At 44.8% G+C, this 19,626-nt stretch overlaps 1 protein-coding gene across 1 annotated transcript in view; it reads left to right on the top strand.

Annotated features, from left to right (window-relative positions):
- Positions 1–19,626, top strand: part of ARFGAP3 (ADP ribosylation factor GTPase activating protein 3) — a 50,947-nt gene that overhangs the window by 16,269 nt on the left and 15,052 nt on the right. The window contains exons 4-11 of the mRNA XM_025282743.3: positions 1,908–2,039; positions 3,616–3,699; positions 4,976–5,060; positions 6,738–6,800; positions 8,113–8,159; positions 8,659–8,801; positions 15,080–15,208; positions 16,116–16,238. Coding sequence (XP_025138528.1) covers positions 1,908–2,039; positions 3,616–3,699; positions 4,976–5,060; positions 6,738–6,800; positions 8,113–8,159; positions 8,659–8,801; positions 15,080–15,208; positions 16,116–16,238 — 806 coding nt within the window. The remainder of the gene's footprint in view (positions 1–1,907; positions 2,040–3,615; positions 3,700–4,975; positions 5,061–6,737; positions 6,801–8,112; positions 8,160–8,658; positions 8,802–15,079; positions 15,209–16,115; positions 16,239–19,626) is intronic.

The following is a 19,626-nucleotide window of genomic DNA, read 5'->3' on the forward strand; positions in this document are numbered from 1 at the left end:
GTTCGAAGTATTAGAAATCAATAAATACAAATAAATGTATATACATTTTTTTTTAGAAAGGGACTTCCCTGGTGGTCCAGTGGCTAAGACTCCTTGCTCCTAATACTGGGGGTCCCAGGTTTGATCACGGGTCCGGGAACTAGATCCCACATGCCCCAGTGAAGCTCCTGTGTGCAGCAGCTAAGACCTGGTGAAGCCAAGTAAATAAATAAAAATAAATACTCAAAGTATTAGAAATCAAATTGGTATCCATTTCAAGTACAATATATTGCTCTTCAATTAAATATTCAAAATTAAAATAGTAAATCTAAAAGAATAATTTTCAAAATACTGGTTTCCTTTGGATCAGTATCTCAGACTTTTTCTTAATTACTGTTCCCTAAGCAGAAAAACGGAGAAGGCAATGGCACCCCACTCCAGTACTCTTGCCTGGAAAATCCCATGGATGGAGGAGCCTGGTAGGCTGCAGTCCATGGGGTCGCAAAGAGTCGGACACGACTGAAGCGACTTAGCAGCAGCAGCAAGCAGAAAAATGAAATTTAAATTCATCAGTTAGCTTGTTTTAAATTTAAATTGGATTTAGTTTTCCCTAGTGAGAGAAATTAAATACCAAGGACTATGATTTTTGACAGGTAGGGGTGATCTTTGGAAGGCTAAAAAGTATGGTAATAACTAAGTTGGGTTTTTTTTTCAGTTTCCAAGAAACGTTCCCCTGTTGAGAATGTAAGCCTTCAGTATTTCAAGCATGTGATTAGAAAACCATGCCCATGTTCATTACGTCCACAAACTTGTTCTTCACGTTAATACTGTGGATTTGATAGTCTCTGTCCTTATTTCTTTCTTCGTAAGGATGTAGGGTCCCTACCCAGCTCGAGAGAGCAGTTTCCTGTCTCAGCCAGCTGATGTGGGGGAGTGGAGGGGGCAGGTCAGTCGGTGGTCGCTAAGCTCAAGCAGAAGCTTGGGTGTGAATGCCAGCTCTGCGCCTTGCTCGTCTGTGTGACGCTGGGCAGCTTGTTGGACCTCTCTGCTTCTGGCTCGTCTGTAAACAGCATGTGTCTGAGAGTGTGACCATGAGGGTTTGATGCGATGGTATCCACCAAGAACTTAGACAGGACCCGGTACGTGTGGGTGCCCAGTGCCATTATTTGTCCCGTTGAATTCACAAAAGGATCACTCACACAGGCTTTTAAAACACCTGCTTTAATTAAGCTGTGAATGCTGTAATTCACGTCTGTACAGAGATCCTTCAGAGGTGCTGCAAGCAGAGTCCTCTAACTGTCCAAGTACCTGCTTCAGCACCTTGTCTGTGCTGTGGTCTCCACCGATGAGGAAATGGTGCTCAACAAGGAGAGGGTTAGCTTGGCTCTTACTTAAGTGGTTTATCAGACATTCCAACTTTGGTGGCCCCCGTGGTTAGGATTCCGAGTGCTTCCCGCTATGGCCCAGGTTCAGTCCCTGGTTGGGGAACTGAGATCCTGCAAGCCACACGGCAGAGCCTAAACACATAAATAAATCATCTCATATAGATGCAAAGAAAAGAAAGTTCCAACTTAGTAGGGCTCTAAGCTAAGGTCGATTGCTCAAGTTAGACGCAGTCCTTAGTTGAAAGTGTGCGCTCAGATAACGTTCAGAGCGATGGAGACGCTCCAGTGGAGCAGCGAGGGCCCAGTTATTTCATTCTGTGAGGCACGTCTCGTGTCTACTTTTCCCAGAATATTAATGTTACGTCTGTGGAAGGTATTACTCCTTCTACAAGGAAAAATTTTATAAAAATCTTTCACGGTTTAAACTATTTTGGATTTCACTAGTATTTTCAAAAAGGCCCCTCATGGCGTGCAGTAATGGTTTTGGTCACCCCGGTGGATTTAGCGCAGCCCTGCCGTTAACCCGAGCCCTTTCCTCCGCAGTCTTCCTTTTTCCATCAGCACGGGTGTGACACGAATGACACCAACGCCAAATACAGCAGCCGTGCGGCCCAGCTGTACCGGGAGCGGATCAAGCGCCTGGCCGCCCAGGCCGCCCGGAAGCACGGCACTGACGTAAGCGCGGGGGCGGGCCTCCAGCCTGCGAACGTTCATTTCAACAGAAAAGTCCCTGATATCCCAAACCGTAGCACTTCCTGGCCAGATTCTCTTACAAGGAAGCAGCGTGGAGCGGGTTGTCATTATTCACCGTCCTGCTCAAAAACGTTGCCGTGAACACTACACAACCGTCCTGCAGCATCACTTTTATTTGTCAGCTGATCAACACTGCCCTCGTTTTACACGCTTTTTGTTGAAAGACACCTCTTTCAGGGAATTCCCTGGCTTTCGATTGTTCTTTATATCTATTTCTAATTATAAAAATGTGCCAATAGACTTAGGGAGAAAATAATCCATAAAGTGAAAAGTTGAAAGCTTTTTAACATTATAAGAATTATATGTTCAAGGTATAACAAATATTTATAAAAAAGAGCTAGCCGTATCATATGACCTAACATTTTTATATTATGACTAAATATACATGTTCATTATCTTCCCTTCCATCATGCCCCCTTTCCAGTATTTCCTAGCTCTAATAATTGGCATCATCATCATCTGCCAGGTTGCCTAAGTCAGAAATGTGGGCATCATTCTTAATTATTATCACTTTGTCGGGCTTCCCTTGTGGCTCAGCTGGTAAAGAATCCTCCCATGGTTTGATCCCTGGGTTGGGAAGATCCTCTGGAGAAGGGAAAGGCCACCCACTCCAGTATTCTGGCCTGGAGAATTCCGTGGACTGTATAGGCCAGGGGGTCGCAAAGAGTCGGATACGCCTGAGCAACTTTCACTTCACTTCCATTAGTTGAGACTTCACCTTCCATTGCAGGGGAGGGCGTGGGTTCAATCCCTGGTTGGGGAGTTAAGATCCCACATCCCTTGACCAAAACATGAAACAGAAGCAATATTGTAATCAGACTAAAGAAAGACTTTAAAAATGGTCCACATTAAAAAAAACATTCTTAAAAAAATGAAGATACCTTCTTCAGTGGATATTGTTGACGCATTGACTCTGAGCCCGTGGCCAAGGGCACTGTGGCTTGAGCTGAGTGAAGCTCATCTAACTGCGTCTCTGTGCTTAGTTACACGAGGTGGCACTTAGCACTGAGATCGGGGCCGTCGTAAATGACATACGCTAACGCAAAGCACAAAAGCGTGTCCGTCAATAGACCGTGAAAAGCACCTGTGCTTGCAGCCGGAGCTGAAACAGGGGCCGGAGCATCACACCGTGCCTGACACATTCTCTGCATTTCTGCACGTGTTCAGCCAGGGTGGCAGATCTAGGGTCACAAGTTAATTGCAGAGTAGGCGAATTCACAAATGTGGAATCCACAAAGCATGGAACGTGCGCCTAGACGTGAAGTCCTTGATCTTCCCCTTTCAGAAATGGCTTGGGGAACTGCCTTTTGTCTTCCACAGGGCTTGGCAGCACAAGTTACTAGATCAATGCATTGCTAAAATGTGCTCAGGAGCCCTGACTTCATAATACTGGAAAGTACGGATCTTTAGCGACAGGCCTCTGGAAAGGGAGGGAACTGTATTAAATAAACCCTCGAAAGCAGCTGAAGCGCTGAGCAGTGCGTGTGTTCTGTTCCAGCTCTGGCTTGATAGCTGTGTGGTCCCGCCTTCGTCCCCGCCACCGAAGGAGGAAGATTTTTTTGCCTCTCATGCTTCTCCTGAGGTATGTGTTATGCTTTACATAGTTTTAAAGTGTGCTCCTCTGACATAAATTTTAAAGGGCACGTATTTAAAGTGTTTCAGTTAGGACAGCGTCTAAGCTGCTGTAACCAACAGCCCTGAGACAGTCACTTACGGGAGAAATAAATTTCCCAGCAGTAGTTCAGGGTCATCCAGGGCTGCTCATCTCATTGTGTGGCTTCGCTCCAGTCCCTGACCTTTCCCGGCCAGTGGGAGGAGGACAGACATCCACATCCAGGGAAGCAGTGCCCCAGCCTTTTACAGTCTATAGAGGTAGCATTGCTTCTGCTCACATCCTGCCGTCTAGAATTCAGTCCCACGCCCTGTACCCAGCTTCCTGGGAGGCAGAGGAGGTCTTACCAGGGGCCTGCCCAGTGCATTTCAGAGCTTTGCAATTGACAAAGAACAAAGACAGTTTGAGGAACCTCCCTGGCTGTCCAGTGGTTATAACTCTGCGCTTCCCATGGGGGGAGTGCAAGTTTGATCCCTGGTCAAGAAACTAAGATCCCACAAGCTGCACAGTGTAACCGAAAGAAAGAATGAAGACATTTGTTTAAACCCAGATTTGAAAAGGGACTTGAACCGCATTACCCTTGTTAGCTGTGTACATAGAGCACCTCTCAAGGCTGTTGAGAGAATGAACATGTGATGGGGAACTAGCTGTAGGTCTGTGTGCACGTGTGGGTTGGTGTACACACACAGGGTATATGACCTAGCTCTGTCCCTGTGAGGCCTAGAGACAGAGACGCCCCAGGGCGACAGGCACACCCCGCACCCACACCGTCATTTCTAAATGCTGTTCTCCAATAAAAGGAACCAGGGCTACCTTTGGAGAGGCGACCAATTCTAGGACTGGAGTTGCATGGGCAACCAGAGGTACCCAGAGGTGCTGGAAGTAAGGGAGCGCTAGGAGGCCAGGGCAGGGGATTGGATGAGGATGTGGCTGGAGGTGGTCAGAGCTGGATCCATTTGAACAACAAAAGAAATAATGATAGAACTGGGCTGTAATACAAAGAACTGACCAATATCCATGAGTCCGTTACTGATGTAAAGGGATGATTGCATAAAGGAATGGAGGGAAGGGACAGTCTTCCTTACAGAAAATTCTAAATCACGTGTATACTTTCCACCCTTCAGGACATGGGGCTTAACCCGCTCCCCTGGCATGTGGATTGGACTTAGTGACTCACTTTTTTTGAAGTTTGTTTTTTATGACTTTCCTTGCTTTGCTGTTAACGACTTTTCTCCCCTGGCTTCAGGTGAGCAGTACAGGGTGGGCATCAGCACAGCCAGAACCTTCTTTAACTCCGAGGAACGTGGACACACCTCCAGCAAGCAGTGAAGGTAAGACTGAGACTCGTGTTGTAGTGCCGGCCCGTGTGCCCCGGGCCTCTGCGGAACTCCTAGAAAATGAGACCCCTGCATTTACCAAGAAGAGGGAAAGATGCCCATGGTCCATTATAAAACCGGGAGAGAGGATTATTGAACATGGAGTACGTATGACCTCACTTTTGTAAAAAACAAGTATCCAAAATCACACATGCAGTTAACACTGGAAGATGAAATTGCTGAGGATTTTTACTTTCAACTTGATACAATTTTGAAATGACTGAACTTTTATCATGAGTATATGTTACTTTTATAATCAGAAAAGTGAAAGTGAAAGTCGCTCAGTCATGTCCCACTCTTTACAACCTCGTGGACTATACAGTCCATGGAATCCTCCAGACCAGAGTACTGGAGTGGGTAGCCGTTTCCTTCTCCAGGGGATCTTCCCAACCCAGAGATCAAATCCAGGTCTCCTGCGTTGCAGGCGAATTCTGTTACCAGTTGAGCCACAAGGGAAGCCCGAGAATGCTGGGGTGGGTAGCCTAACCCTTCTCCAGCGGATCTTCCTGACCCAGGAATCGAACTGGAGTCTCCTGCATTAATGGCAGGTGGATTCTTTACCAACTGAGCTATCTTATAATCAAAAAACAAGATTCCAGTATAGAAAACTATGGGCTTCCCCAGTGGCTCAGCAGTAAAGAATCCACCTGCAATGCAGGAGACATGGGAGACATGGGTTTGATCCCGGGATCAAGAAGATCCCTAGAGGAGAAAGTGGCAACCCATTTCAGTATTCTTGACTGGAGAATCCTGTGGACAGAGGAGCCTGGTGGACTGGTCTATGGAGCTGCAAAGAGCTGGACACGACTGACGCAGCTGAGCACACGTGCGCACGTTCTGTCAATGGTTGATGTCTAATAATTCACGTTTGGTGATTTTGTTTTAGGATTATATTTATTGTAAATCTACTTACATCCCTTGCTTATGTTTAAAAAAAAATACCCGTGGATGAAAACATCGACATTTTCTGTTTTAAAATTGAGCATTTTTTGTAGCCAGAAAATTAGTGTAAATTAACAACAACAAGGAATCATTTTTCACCTAACCAGTGAACTGCTGGCGGGTGGGCCCCTCAGTCATGCTGGACTGTGAGAGTCAAGCCTGGAACTGCTTTAAGGAATTTAGTGTAACAGGAAGGACTAGAGAGTCAGCAACCTCAAGATCAGGTGATGGTCCTGAGAAGCCTTAATGGAATTCCTAACCAGGATCAGTTTTTTAGATCAACTAGAAAACTCAGCAGATTTCTTGGCAACTGAAAATTTAGGTTTTCTATCATTGATGTGATTCACATTAGACTTGCCAAATGTTAACATCTGTTGGGGTATAGTACACATATGTACTAGGTATCTCAGAACAGTTTACTTTAAAACACCAGACCATAAGGTAGGATTCCAGATTATAGTGATTAGGGAGACCACTAACAAAGCAACTGGATACAAAATACACTTCTATTTTAATGGACTTTTAAATTAAAATTCTTCAAGTGATAAAATATGGAGCTAAAAAGAAAAGACAATCATTGATCTACTTGGATAAGATTTGTAGTACTGAACAAGTTGGATGTGTTACATATTCAAAAGCACATTTGATGAATCTGTTTTCTGCACTGATACCAATATTTTTAACTTTCAGGTGTACCAGAGCAAGGACCAAGTGTGGAAGGTCTTAATGTACCAACAAAGGCTGCTGTAGGTGGTATGTGTTACCCTGTAGTCTGATTTAGAGGTTAATTAAGAAAAAAATGAATCCTGTCTATACATTCTGCCTAGAACTTACGATGTAATGAGATTTATTTAAACAAAAAGTGCTGTTCTGTTTGGGCCAGCTTGGGGACTGTGAAACGCAGTAGCCTCTGTACCTGGCCAAGGTAGCTCTTGATGCTTTTGGATTTGCTGGTTTAGGTCCCAGCATAGGCAGAGGGAAGAGCAGCCACGTCATTCCTGGTTACTCAAGAACTCTTAGCATTTTCTTCTTTCTGATTTTGTTGTAGGTGAACTTAATCTCTAATTTTTCATTACCAGGGAAATGTAATCTGAAATTAGTGCATATCACACTGCATTAATTGGAAAGCAACAGCTTTGGTGAAAAATAACCAAACTATTAGACATGTTCCAGGTATTTCCATCATGCATTAATAGAAGTGTGGGAAGCTGGAAGCGGGTTATATGACTATTCCAGTGCATATCTAAAAGAAAGTGAAGAAAAGGAGGATTTCCATGAATGTCTTTTTTTATACTCACAATATAATAATGTTATTCTCCCATTAAGGACTAAAAATTTTTAATCTTTGTGGTTTTATGCTATCTTTTCCTGTTAAGTCACATTCTCATCTTTGTAAGAAAAAAAAATAAGTTTTTTTTCTTACGGGGTCTCTTACACATAATTCTAAAAGCAGAGTATGTAATCTATGATTAAAATTTACCCAGAAAACAATTAACAAATAAGAAACTTTATCTAAAAGCATCATATATTTTTGTGCAATTTAGTAAGTAATGCTACCAAAATAATAGAATGTTTTCTATTTCTGATTGGTTAGTATGATAAAATCTGTACATAAATCAGGGTGGAAAAGCACTTCACTGGCTGCTTTAGTTGTATACATAATGCCTGGCTAACTTTATATTTTAAAACAATTTTGAAAATTTTTGAAGAGTAGAGATTACTAGGCGAGTTTGTTCTAATATACAAAATGCTCCTGAAGAAAGTGGTGAATGAGGCAAGTGTTTATTTCTCTGCAATATGGTGTTTCCCCCACTCCCCCCAAAATATATATACTCTCTGAGTTTGGATGCAATCTGAAAATACTGAGAATTCTATTTTGGTGAGGCTCTGTTCATCTGAAACACATTGAGGTTCTTGAGTCTCTGGATGACAAACTAATGTGGAAAATGTCATCGTTTCTTAAATAATAAAATGCAGTATCCTAGGATTTTTAAAAAAATACACTAAAAATAGGAAAATTATGTATTTCCAGTGGTCTGACTTTCTACCTTTTGTCTTTTGACAGAGGTTTCTTCTATCATAAAAAAGAAACCAAATCAAGCTAAAAGAGGAGTGAGTATTACGTATAAACTGTCTGCTGATTTAGCTCTAAAATGGCTTATGGGCTTGAGGAAGCCCCCTTTGTCATTTTTATTTCTATTGTTTTTGAGCCACAATCTGATAAATGTGGCTCTGATAAAAAGTTCGTTTTGTTCAATGGAGTGACATTATACGCGGTGAAAATTTTCTGCAGTGAGTGTTTCACATTTCTCTGTGGGCGATAAAGCTCTGAAAAAAAATCAGCCAAGACTCCCTGGGATCTCTGTCATGCAGCGAGGCTGGGAGGGTTGTCAGCCCTGAATCCTGACCTCGTCACTTGCCAGCTGTGTGATCTTGGTCAAGTCTCTTTACTGACAAGAGCTCAGGTCCTCCTCCGTCACCTGGAGACGATGACCGCGCTGGCCTCACAGAGGCGTGAGGACTAAGTAATAACCCTCAGTATCTGTCAGCTGTCGTTGCAAATGTTTTCAAACAGTTTGGGTAAAACGTAATCTTCTACTGTATCCTCCAGCTTGGGGCCAAAAAAGGAAGTTTGGGAGCCCAGAAACTATCAAATACATGTTTTAATGAAATTGAAAAGCAAGCCCAAGCCGTCGATAAAATGAATGCACAGGAAGACCTTCTGTCCCGGGCAGCACCTAAGGAAGAATCCATGTAAGTGTGATCAAATCATAATACGATTCTAGTGACGACAGTTATTAACTGGGCTTCCCAAGGTGCCCCTAGGGGTAAAGAACCCGCCTGCCAATGCAGGATCCCCGGGTCGGGAAGATCCCCTGCAGGAGGGCATGCAACCCACTCCAGTATTCTTGCCTGGAGAATATCCCATGGACAGAGGAGCCTGGCGGGCCACAGTCCATGGGGTCGCAAAGAGTCAGACAGGACTGAGGTGACTTAGCACGCATGTAACACGCAAAGCTGTTAACTAAATGACTCTGAGATTTGCTTTCCAAATGCCATTTATTTTTACATCTGTGTGTGAGGAGGGAAATGTAAAATTTGGTTTCATGAGACTTAATACCACATGGATGTGTAGATGAGAAGGAGAGAGACCAGTGTTTAGGGAGGGCAGCTACTGTTTCCAATTGAAGTTGTGTGGACAGGATTTGGGTGGGGTCAACAAGAAGGGAAAGACAGGGATGTGTCAGGAGGTACTGCCACAGGAAAGATGCTCAGCGTCGGTAGTCATCAGGGAAATGCAAGCCAAAGCCACAGGGAGACACCTCCTCACTCTCAGGGAGCTGTGATCAAGAAGACAGAAAACAAGTGTTGGTGAGAATTAAGAAACTGCAGCCCTCATGCTTTGCTGGTGGCAAAGTTACCATATGACCCAGCAGCTCCACTCCACAGTATATTCTCAGAGAAAAGTGATGTATATGCCCACAAAGCCACGCAAAAACTTGTACACATGTTCATAGCAGTATTAATCCCTATAGCTGAAAAGTAGAAACAACCCAGATCTCCACCAACTAGTGAACAGATGAACAAAATGTATGTGTCCATACAGCAGAATATTATTTAGCCATGAAAAGGGATAAGGTACTAGTACATGATGCTATATGCACAAATCTTGAAAAATTTGTGCTGAGAAAGACACTGGCCACAAAAGACCACATATTTTATGATTGCTTAGATGTGGACTCTCCAAATCAGGCAAATCAAGAAACAGAAGCAGACTGGTGGTTTCCAGGGGCAAGGAAAGAGGGGAGAATAGGGTGGACTGTGGGTGGGTGGGATTTCTTCTGGGGAGACGAAAATGTTCTGGAATTAGATAGAGGTGATGGTGACAGCCTTGTGAATATGCTAAACTGAATTGTGCTTTTTAAAAAGGTGAATTTTATGATATGTGAATTTTATCTCAGTAATGAAAATGGTGTTTATAATGTGAAGCCCCATTGGACCTGGAGACTAAATTCTAATTGTACAATGGGAGATTTTGGGTACACTGGTATGTCTGGAGATACTGAGCCTGGATCTTGAAGAGGTCTCAGAGTCAGACTTGAGGGTGGTGGAAGAGAGAGGAAGGAAGAGCCTAGGAGGATGAGGAAGAGGGAATCCAGGCTGGGGCTCTGGGGTCCTGCCTGGATTGGAGACGTTGGAGTGATGGCGTGGGTCGCCCTGAAGTCAGACCAGCCGGGGGGTTTTGCATCACATCTGAGGAGAGTGCCATGAAGCAGGGGTGTGTTTTGGAAAGTGCATTTGGTCATGATATCCAGGGCAGAAAGACTGGAAGACAGGGGGAAGAACTGGAAGCCAGGAGGCCAGACCAGAGACTTGTTTTAAGTAGCTCCTTAAAGTTCTTGAGAGGATGTCATCATGTTGAAAACAGAAGGGACGCACGGCTGTCTGGAAAAGCTGGTGACTGGGCATAAGGGTCCAGGGTCATAAGGAGAGAAGAGAGGAAAGGCATCTTGGATTCCTGCTTTGTACACGTGTGCATCTTATTTATATGGTGTTTTCTCTTGTTGCCATGAGTATCTCGTGTGTGTGTGTGTTAATCACTCAGTCATGTCTGAGTCTTTGTGATCCCATAGACTGTAGCCCACCAGGCTCCTCTGTCCGTGGGGACTCTCCAGGCAAGAACACTGGAGTGGGTTGCCACGCCCTCCTCCAGGGGATCTTCCCGACCCAGGGACTGAACCTGGTTCTCCCGCATTGCAGGCCGATTCTTTAGGATCTGAGCCACACGGAAGCCCCTATCACTTTTAGCGTGGCTTCATTACTACAGGCTGTATAATGAAGAAAACACTGCTACTTACTTTACAAGATTGTTAGGGGATTCATTTAGTTAATGCTCATTAGAGTGCATCGGACAGTGCCTGGCGCATAGTAGGTGCTCAGTCAGTGTAGCTTCTTGCTATTCACGCTCACAGTTTGCTCAGTGGGCTTCCTATGATAAGCCTGGATCATTTGAAACGGGTGGTTACTCCTCATTGTCATTCAACTCACAGCCCCTAGGTGGCAGCACTAAACTGTTATTTAGGTTAAATATTTGCGATGTCAAAGGGGCTTCCCTGGTGGCTCAGATGGTAAAGAATCCGCCTGCAATGCATGAGACCTGGGTTCAGTCTCTGGATTGGGAAGACCCACTGGAGAAGGGCATGGCAACCCATTCTTGCCTGGAGAATCCCCCTAGCGGACTACAGTCCATGGGGTTGCAGAGTCGGACACGACGGAGCGACTAAGCTCACAGGACACAAAGGTGGCTCGGTAGTAAAGAATCTGCCTGCCAGAGTAGGAGGCCCAGGAGACTCGGGTTTGATCCCTGGGTCAGGAAGATCCCCTGGAGGGGGACATGGAAACCCACTCCAGTATTCTTGTCTGGAAAATTCCATGGTCAGAGGAGCCTCACGGGCTACAGTCCATGGGGTCACAAGGAGTTGGACACGACAGTTGGTTGTGATCCACACAGCCAAAAGCTTTAGCGTAGTCAATGAAGCAGAAGCAGATGTTTTTCTGGAATTCTCTTGCTTTTTCTATGATCCAGTGGATGCTGGCAATTTGATCTCTGGCTCCTCTGCCTTTTCTAAATCCAGCTTAAACATCTGGAAGTTCTGGGTTCATGTGCTGTTGAAGCCTGGCTTGGAGAATTTTGAGCATTACTTCGCTAGCATGTGAGATGAGTGCAATTGTGTGGTAGTTTGAGCATTCTTTGGCATTGCCTTTCTTTGGGATTGGAATGAAAACTGACCTTTTCCAGTCCTGTGGCCACTGCTGAGTTTTCCAAATTCACTGGCATACTGAGTGATTTGAGATGCTCTGTGTAAGACTCACTCTGAGCTGTCACTTTGATGTCTCTGACTTAGCTAGCTTTCTTGACACTGAGAAAGGGGGAAGGTTCAATCTGAGTGTGTTTAGGAATGGACTCCGTGCAGATCACTCGTGCGTGAGGTTTTCCCAGAGAACCAGTAAAATCCTCGCCTGATGAGAACAGAAGATAGGGAATCAGAAAGCAGCAATCCCCTCTCTTGCAGGTCAGGGGGTCAGGGACTAGTGCGTTAATATTAGAGACAGCACCAGCCTTAATCAGGACTGCTCGATACAGCTAAATGCAAACATGCAGATTGTGGGGTGTTTATGAACCCAATGAATCCCTTTGTTCAGAAGAGCTGCACTCCAGGCCCTGACCACCACCCTGCTGCTCAGACACATCACAGCTCAGTTTCACCAAACCAGTGCTGTGCCAGCTGTGAGAAAGTACCCAGGCTTTGTTTATTTATTTACTTTTTAATATTTACTTATTTATTTGGGGCTTCCCTGGTGGCTCAGTGGTAAAGAATCTTCCTGCAATGCAGGAGATGCAGGTTCAGTCCCTGGGTCTGGAAGATCCCCCGAAGAAGGAAATGGCAACCCACTCCAGTATTTTGCCTGGAGAATCCCATGGACAGAGGAGCCTGGTGGGCTACAGTCCATGGGGTCGAAAAACAGTTGGAGACAACTTAGTGGCTAAACAACAATGTATTTATTTGTTTGCACTGGGTCTTAGCTGCGGCACGTGGGATCTTAGTTCCTCAACCAGAGATCAAACTCAGGCCCCCTGCATTAGGAGTGCAGAGTCTTAGCCCCTGGACCACCAGGGAAGTCCCCAAGAGTGCCCACGCTTTATGCTACTCTTGTGCAACTTCATTTCTTAAAATGAAGTTAGTTCCATTCCCTGATCTGAAGGAATAACAGTAAAGAAAACAAATGGCCACATTAAAACAAAATAGAGGGACTTCCCTGGTGGTCCAGTAGTTAAGACTCCAAGTTGCCAGTGAAAGGGGCCTGAGTTCAGTCCCCGGTCAGACAACTAGATCTCACATGCCGCAGCTAAGAATTCACATATCGCAACTGCGGATCCTGTGTGCCGCTACTAAGACCTGGCACCGCCAAATTAAATATAAAAAGAATGAAGGCATCCGTTTCTTCAATGCCAGGTTGCGTTAAACTCCAAGTATACAAAACAATGCTCTTGCTGTAAAGAAATGTCTAGCGGGAGAAGCATATATATAAGCAACAAAAAAAACAGAACAGGAATCCTGCATGACTCATTAAGAAGGGAAACAGCAAAAGCAAGATTATTTTCTCCTAGTAAGAAATTCTGTTATCACTTCCTTTCACTACAGAGAAATGTATTTATATTATTAGGGAGTTTATATAGTACCTTTCTCATGAGGAATTTGTGACATTTTATATAATTTTCTGAAATGGACAGTATCTTAGAAATCTTGATAATGTAGGTATACCATTTTTCAAGTCCCTGAAATTTTGTTGCTATTTACTAATATGATAATATACTCTTGTGAATATAGGCCTGGTTTTCTTCATAAGAAATTAAGTATCTACAGCACTTTTGGAAACATAAGAGTAAGGGACAGTGTTTTATTCCTCTCCCCTCCCTCCCCCCGACTGGGTGCGTTATTTGTCACAAGTATTTATAGATAGGTGATGAGTATCTGACTGGTGGTGCAGAGGAAACTGTTGACAGGAATGGCAGCTCCATTTTGAATTCTCTCAGAGCCTGGTTCCATAAAGAGACCTTGTGGGGAACTTCCCTAATGGTCCAGTGGCTGAGACTCCGTGTTCTCAATGCTAGGCAGCCTGGGTTCGATCCCTGGTCAGGGAACTAGGTCCCACGCGCCGCAACTAGAGATCCTGTGTGCCACGGCTAAGACCCATTGCAGCCAAATAAATATTTTTTTAATAAAGAGAGAGAAACCCTATGGGAAATTTTCTTGTAAACTGATGAATCCGTTTGCAATGCAGTAATCCCTTCTTAATGTATCTGTTAAGTCAAATATATTTATATATATATATGAAAAGTGAAAGTGTTAGTCACTCAGTCATGTCCAACTCTTTGCGACCCCATGGACTGTAGCCCGCCAGGCTCCTCTGTGCATGGAATTCTCCAGGCAAGAATATTGGAGTCATTCCCTATATATTTGGACTTCCCTGGTAGCTCAGCCAATAAAGAATCCGCCTGCAATTTGGGAGACTCGGGTTTGATCCCTGGGTCGGAAAGATCCCCTGGAAAATGGATGGGCTACCCACTCCAGTATTCTTGAGCTTCCCTGGTGGTTCAGATGGTAAAGAATCTGCCTGCAATGCTGGAGACCTGGGTTTGATCCCAGGGTTGGGAAGATCCCCTGGAAGAGGGCATGGCAACCCACTCCAGTATTCTTGCCTGGAGAATCCCATGGTCAGAAAGAGTCGGACTCGACTGAGCGACTAAGCCCAACACAACACACACACACATACACACACACACACATATAAATAATCTTAAACCAGAACAAACCAGTGAGACTAATCTCATACTTTTGTTACATAATGTGCACGTATAGTGAAAAAAAAAAAAAATCTGCATTTTACTATCCTTTATAGAAGTAATTTAAGTATATATTATGTTGTGACATATTATGATACGGTAAGTAATATAAGCTAGAACAGTAATTAGATTCAGCAGCAACCAAAAATTAGCTGTAAACTCATATACCTCGGAGAAGGCAATGACAACCCACTCCAGTATTCTTGCCTAAAGAATCCTGTGGACAGAGGAGCCTGGTGGGCTGCTGTCCATGGGGTCGCACAGAGTCACGACTGAAGCGACTTAGCATGCCTGCATGCATTGGAGAAGGAAGTGGCAACCCACTCCAGTGTTCTTGCCTACAGAATCCCGTGGACAGAGGAGTCTGGTGGGCTGGTGTCCATGGGGTCGCACAGAGTCGGACACGACTGAATTGACTTAGCAGCAGCAATAGCGGCATGCACCTTTTCTTGAGCATCTACTCAAAAGAAATCTTTATGCAAAAAATGCCAGCTTGCCTTTATAATCATTAATCATGGAAAGCTGCAGCAAGCTGACAGCATGTGACATGTTTAACGTTGTTGGTATTTTAACTTAAGAGCACAGAATTAGCGCTAAGTTAAGGCGCATTCGGTTTTCCTGGCAGTGTTTCATCATTACGATTAGCCTATAAAGATCTTGAAATTCAGATGAAGAAAGATGAAAAGATGAACATGAGTGGCAAGAAAAAGGCAGAATCAGAGAGACTTGGCATGGGATTCGGAAATAGCAGAAGGTAAGACTCTGCTTTCTTGGATTTCACAGTTTAAGCTAGTTTGCTAATCACACGTGGACTTTCCTTGTTAATTTCCACTTCAGAAATGCCTCTCCTTGTTCGCGTCCTTCAGTTGTTGTGCTCTCATGCGGGCGGCCCTCAGCGCGCTCTGTCTAGGGGTTCTGCCTTTGCAGACTCAACCAATCTGGGATTTGAATATATTGGGATAGGGAGAATTCCAGAAAGTTCCAGGAAGCAAAACAAATTTTTCTGCATACACTATACTTAAGGACAACGATTTACATTGTTTTTACAATTATTTATATAGCATTTCCGTGGGATCAGCAAAGAGACACAACTTAGCAACTAAACAACAACAGATGTAGCACTTACATTGAGTTTGGTGTTATTAGTAACTAGAAATGATTTAAAATACAAAGGAAGAGTAAGGATCTTTGGGGGGGGTGAAGTAGAGAAGGATAGCTTCCTTACTTTGCCAAGCAAAGGGGAACACGTCGGGCCTCTGCCTTGAAAACTTATGTGTCCCTGAGGATTGTTTTTGTTGGCTGGGGTCATGGAACCAGTCCCCCTCAGATACCAAGGGACAGCTGTGTTTACTACAGTACAAAAAATGCCAAATTTGATTATTAGATAAAATGAAATAGGTCTGATTGTCATTAAGTGGATGCCATAAACATAGCTTTCATATGTGACTGTATTTCCTATTATTAGTTACAGCCCCCACTAAGGCCCAGTATTTTTTAGTGCTTGTACCACAAAAATATTTTTCTATTGTTCACATTTGTAACCCCCCCAAATAAAGTATATTTTTGTTGAGAGTATAAATTAAAGGCGTTCTTTGATGAACACACGTATCTTCATGAACTAATATTATTTTTTTTTCCATCTTATTCTCTATTTTCTCAAGCGGTATTTCCCATTCAGTGACTTCAGACATGCAGACCATTGAACAGGAAACACCAATCACAGCGAAACCGAGAAAGAAGTACGGTGCCGACGGTGATGACTCATATTTTACCTCCAGCTCCAGGTAATCGGTTAAAAACCATCCTGAAAGTACTGTTTTGAAAAGAGCGATACAGACTTACTCGTTTTAGGGGTTTTTTTACTTTAGGAGCAAATACAAATAAGTTTTCTTCGTTGTTTTTAAAAGCTTCGGCTGGAGTCAAGAATGTCCTTTGGAAAAAAATTGGGGTGCCCTTCTTTAGTGGATGATATTTGCTAACATTGAAATGTTTGAAAATAAAATCAGCATCCAGGAATTAAAATCAGAGGTGGGAAAGTTGTATTTATCTAAAATGTGAAATTGGAGAAATACACAAAACCCCAAAGATATATGTTAAGTCGTTTAGTCTTATTCCAACAGTTGGAATATTTCCCAGCTGCACCTTTAGCAGATTCTTTTGTTTTCATACCACCGGCTTCTGGAGTCCCCAATTGGCAGGATATAGAATTTTAAATGAATGCTGTTTGTGTGTGTTTATGTATGAATGAAAACCACTGTTGCCGTCTGAGGGGCTCCCAGGATAAAGCCTCGGCCCCATCCTTCGGCCCTCACCCTCCGACAAGGACAGGTTACCTAACTCCAGTGTGAAGCCGACCGTGGAGAGGCCGCGGTTCAGGTTCAAGCCGCCCACAGAGACCGAGAACAAGTTTAACTTGAATTGACTCACTCTGTGCGGTTCCTCCAAGAACCTGATCAGCACCGGGGCGGGGGAGGCCTGCTGAACAGCCACCAGGTAAACCTGGGGCGTCAGGAAGTGGGCACCGGCTGGGACACGGGCGGCCTGGACGTGGGTCCTGGCCCCGCCACTTAATGACCGTGTGACCTCGGCTGCCCGTCCAGCCTCCCTGTGCCGCCGCCTCTTATCTGTAAGGGAGCAACACCAGCAGCAGCACCTCAGGGCGGCGCGAGGGCTTAATGAATGAACGCACACGGGCCTTGTGGCTTCACTGTTATTCACCTCATGTTCAGCTGTTGTTTTTATATAGAAACTCAGTTCAAGTGACTCAGTCTGAATGCGTAATCACTATTGTCGTACACTTAAGTTAACCATGTGGAGGGCCACCTTCAGGTGTGGGCTTTGGGAAGGTCGACCGTGTGCCCATCAGTGTGGGCAGTCCTTAGAGGAGGCCCCCTCACTCACATCTCAGAGGGCATCACTGTCGACTGGCAATTACACAGCTTAGAAGCAGTCATATATGCATAACAGATAGAAATGTATGTTAACTAATTAGGCTCTAATTCTGAAATTCTGTATTTTCCTATCAAAGTTCACAGGTAAGGAATTATAATACAGAGAACTGTCTTTAAATCATTCACTTAGCATCACTTCAAATTGCTTCAAGTCCAGATTTTTACCGGAAAAAAAGTAGTTTAGAGGTGTTCCCCATCAGTGCTTTCACAGACAGGGTGATTTTGTGTTTGCCTCTCAGGCTTCCCTGGGAGCTCCGTTGGTAAAGAATCTGCCTGCAATGCAGGAGACCCCGGTTCGATTCCTGGGTCTGGAAGATCAGCTGGAGAAGGGATAGGCTACCCACTCCAGTATTCTTGGGCTTCCCTTGTGGCTCAGCTGGTAAAGAATCTGCCTGCAAAGTGGGAGACCTGGGTTCGATCCCTGGATTGGGAAGATCCCCTGGAGAAGGGAAAGGCTACCCACTCCAGTATCCTGGCCTAGAGAATTCCATGGACTGCATAGTCCGTGGGGTCACAAAGAGTCGGACACGACTCAGTGACTTTCACTTTCACTTTTCCTGTGAGTAACCTGTATTTCAGGTTAATTGGAGGTAACTCCCAAATCACGCCTTTTTAAAATAATTAATGAATTAATTTGGCAGTGCCAGGTCTTAGCTGCAGCCTGCAGGATCTTTTATTAATAGGTGTGGCATGCGGGATCTAGTTCCCTGAGCAGGGATTGAACCCAGGCCCCCTGCACTGGGATTGTGGAGTCTTAGCCACTGGACCGCCAGGGAAGCCCCCCAAATCGTGCCTTTTAAAATACTTAAATACATTTTCTACAAGATAGAATTAAACCTCTAGCTTGATTTGAAGGCTGCCTACGTGTCAGGTCACTTTAGACGAGGGAGTACGTCTGTGTCGGGGAAACTCCCAGTGGTGCAGGGTCTACGCTCACCCACGTGGCTTCTCCACAAAAGCCTGTTTGACTCTTTCACTGCTCATTATAGCTCCTGCAGAGAGTGTAGGGTTTCCAGCTCCACCAGTGGTGCAGAGTTGGAAGGAGAGGGGCTGCGACTGAGGATGCGCCCTGGGAAGCTGTTGGGGAGCCTCGCCCGCCCCAGGCCACCGCCCGGCTCCTTCCTGGGGGGCTCCATCCCCCTGTCAGGAGCTTCGGGAATCCCGTCGGCCTCTCTCTCCGAAAGCTTAGTCCTAAGAGTCAGCCCGAAAGGCCTCCGTTTCTACGGAGCAATTATTTATGGTTTGAAACCGGGGAGCAGATGGTGTTTTTATATTGACCACACTGGCTGGATTCCCGCCAGAGACCTCGGCTTGTTGTTTGTCTTCACCTGCAGCTTGTCTGATGGGAACGTCAATGCTGGTCCTCCTTGGTCATAACCACTGCGGGTAGAACAATCCTTACTTTGGCAGATGAAGCCGGGTAAACATGGCCTCTGGGAAAGCGGGCGTTTCCATGAAGAGCTCTCACTGCTTCCAAATGATTCATTACCCCATTAGAACTTGAATACTATTGAATTATGAAAGAGTGCTGTTTCTATTAAAAATGAGACCAGCCGTATCTTTGGGCTTTTTTTTTTTTTTTTTTTTTGAGTTCCATTATTTCCAGGATATAAACAATGTAATTATATACTGAGTACAAAATAATGAAACTAGAACAATTTGTTCAGCCTTACAAAGCCAGCGTGGCCTTCAGTGGAAGAGGCAGCTGTCTACAGCTGCCTATCCTAAATTGAGTAAGGATCCAACCAATGTCTCCTGCATCGCAGGTTCTCTCCCACTAGTGCCCCCGGGGAAGCCTATGTAAGGAATGTTTTCAGGTTGAGTGAAACCAGAGTGAGAGGGAGAAAAACATAAGTGAAAAGCATTAAGAATTGGGATCTAGAAGCCAAAACATTAGAAAATCAATAAAAGCAATTCCCTGGTGATCTAGTGGTTAGGACTCAGCGCTTTCACTGCCGTGGCCCTGGATTCAGTCCTTGGCTGGGGAACTGAGATCCCGTAAGTCATGTGGCCAAAAAAAAAAAAAGTCAATAAGGCCTTGGGGATCCAGAGGGACTTGCGTTTCTGAGGAAGCTGTGGGAAGCAGGTAGCAACTTGCTGGGGGAGGACGGGGTGACAGAACCCACACTGTGCCCTGGGCCAGAGCTCAGGGAGCCTCACTGGTGAACCGTGGGAAGAGCCCCCACCACCCTCCCTGCCCCCTGCCCGCTCCCTAGCTTGG

The sequence above is a fragment of the Bubalus bubalis genome, chromosome 4, assembly GCF_019923935.1.
Source record: "Bubalus bubalis isolate 160015118507 breed Murrah chromosome 4, NDDB_SH_1, whole genome shotgun sequence".
NCBI classification, from domain to species: Eukaryota; Metazoa; Chordata; class Mammalia; order Artiodactyla; family Bovidae; genus Bubalus; species Bubalus bubalis.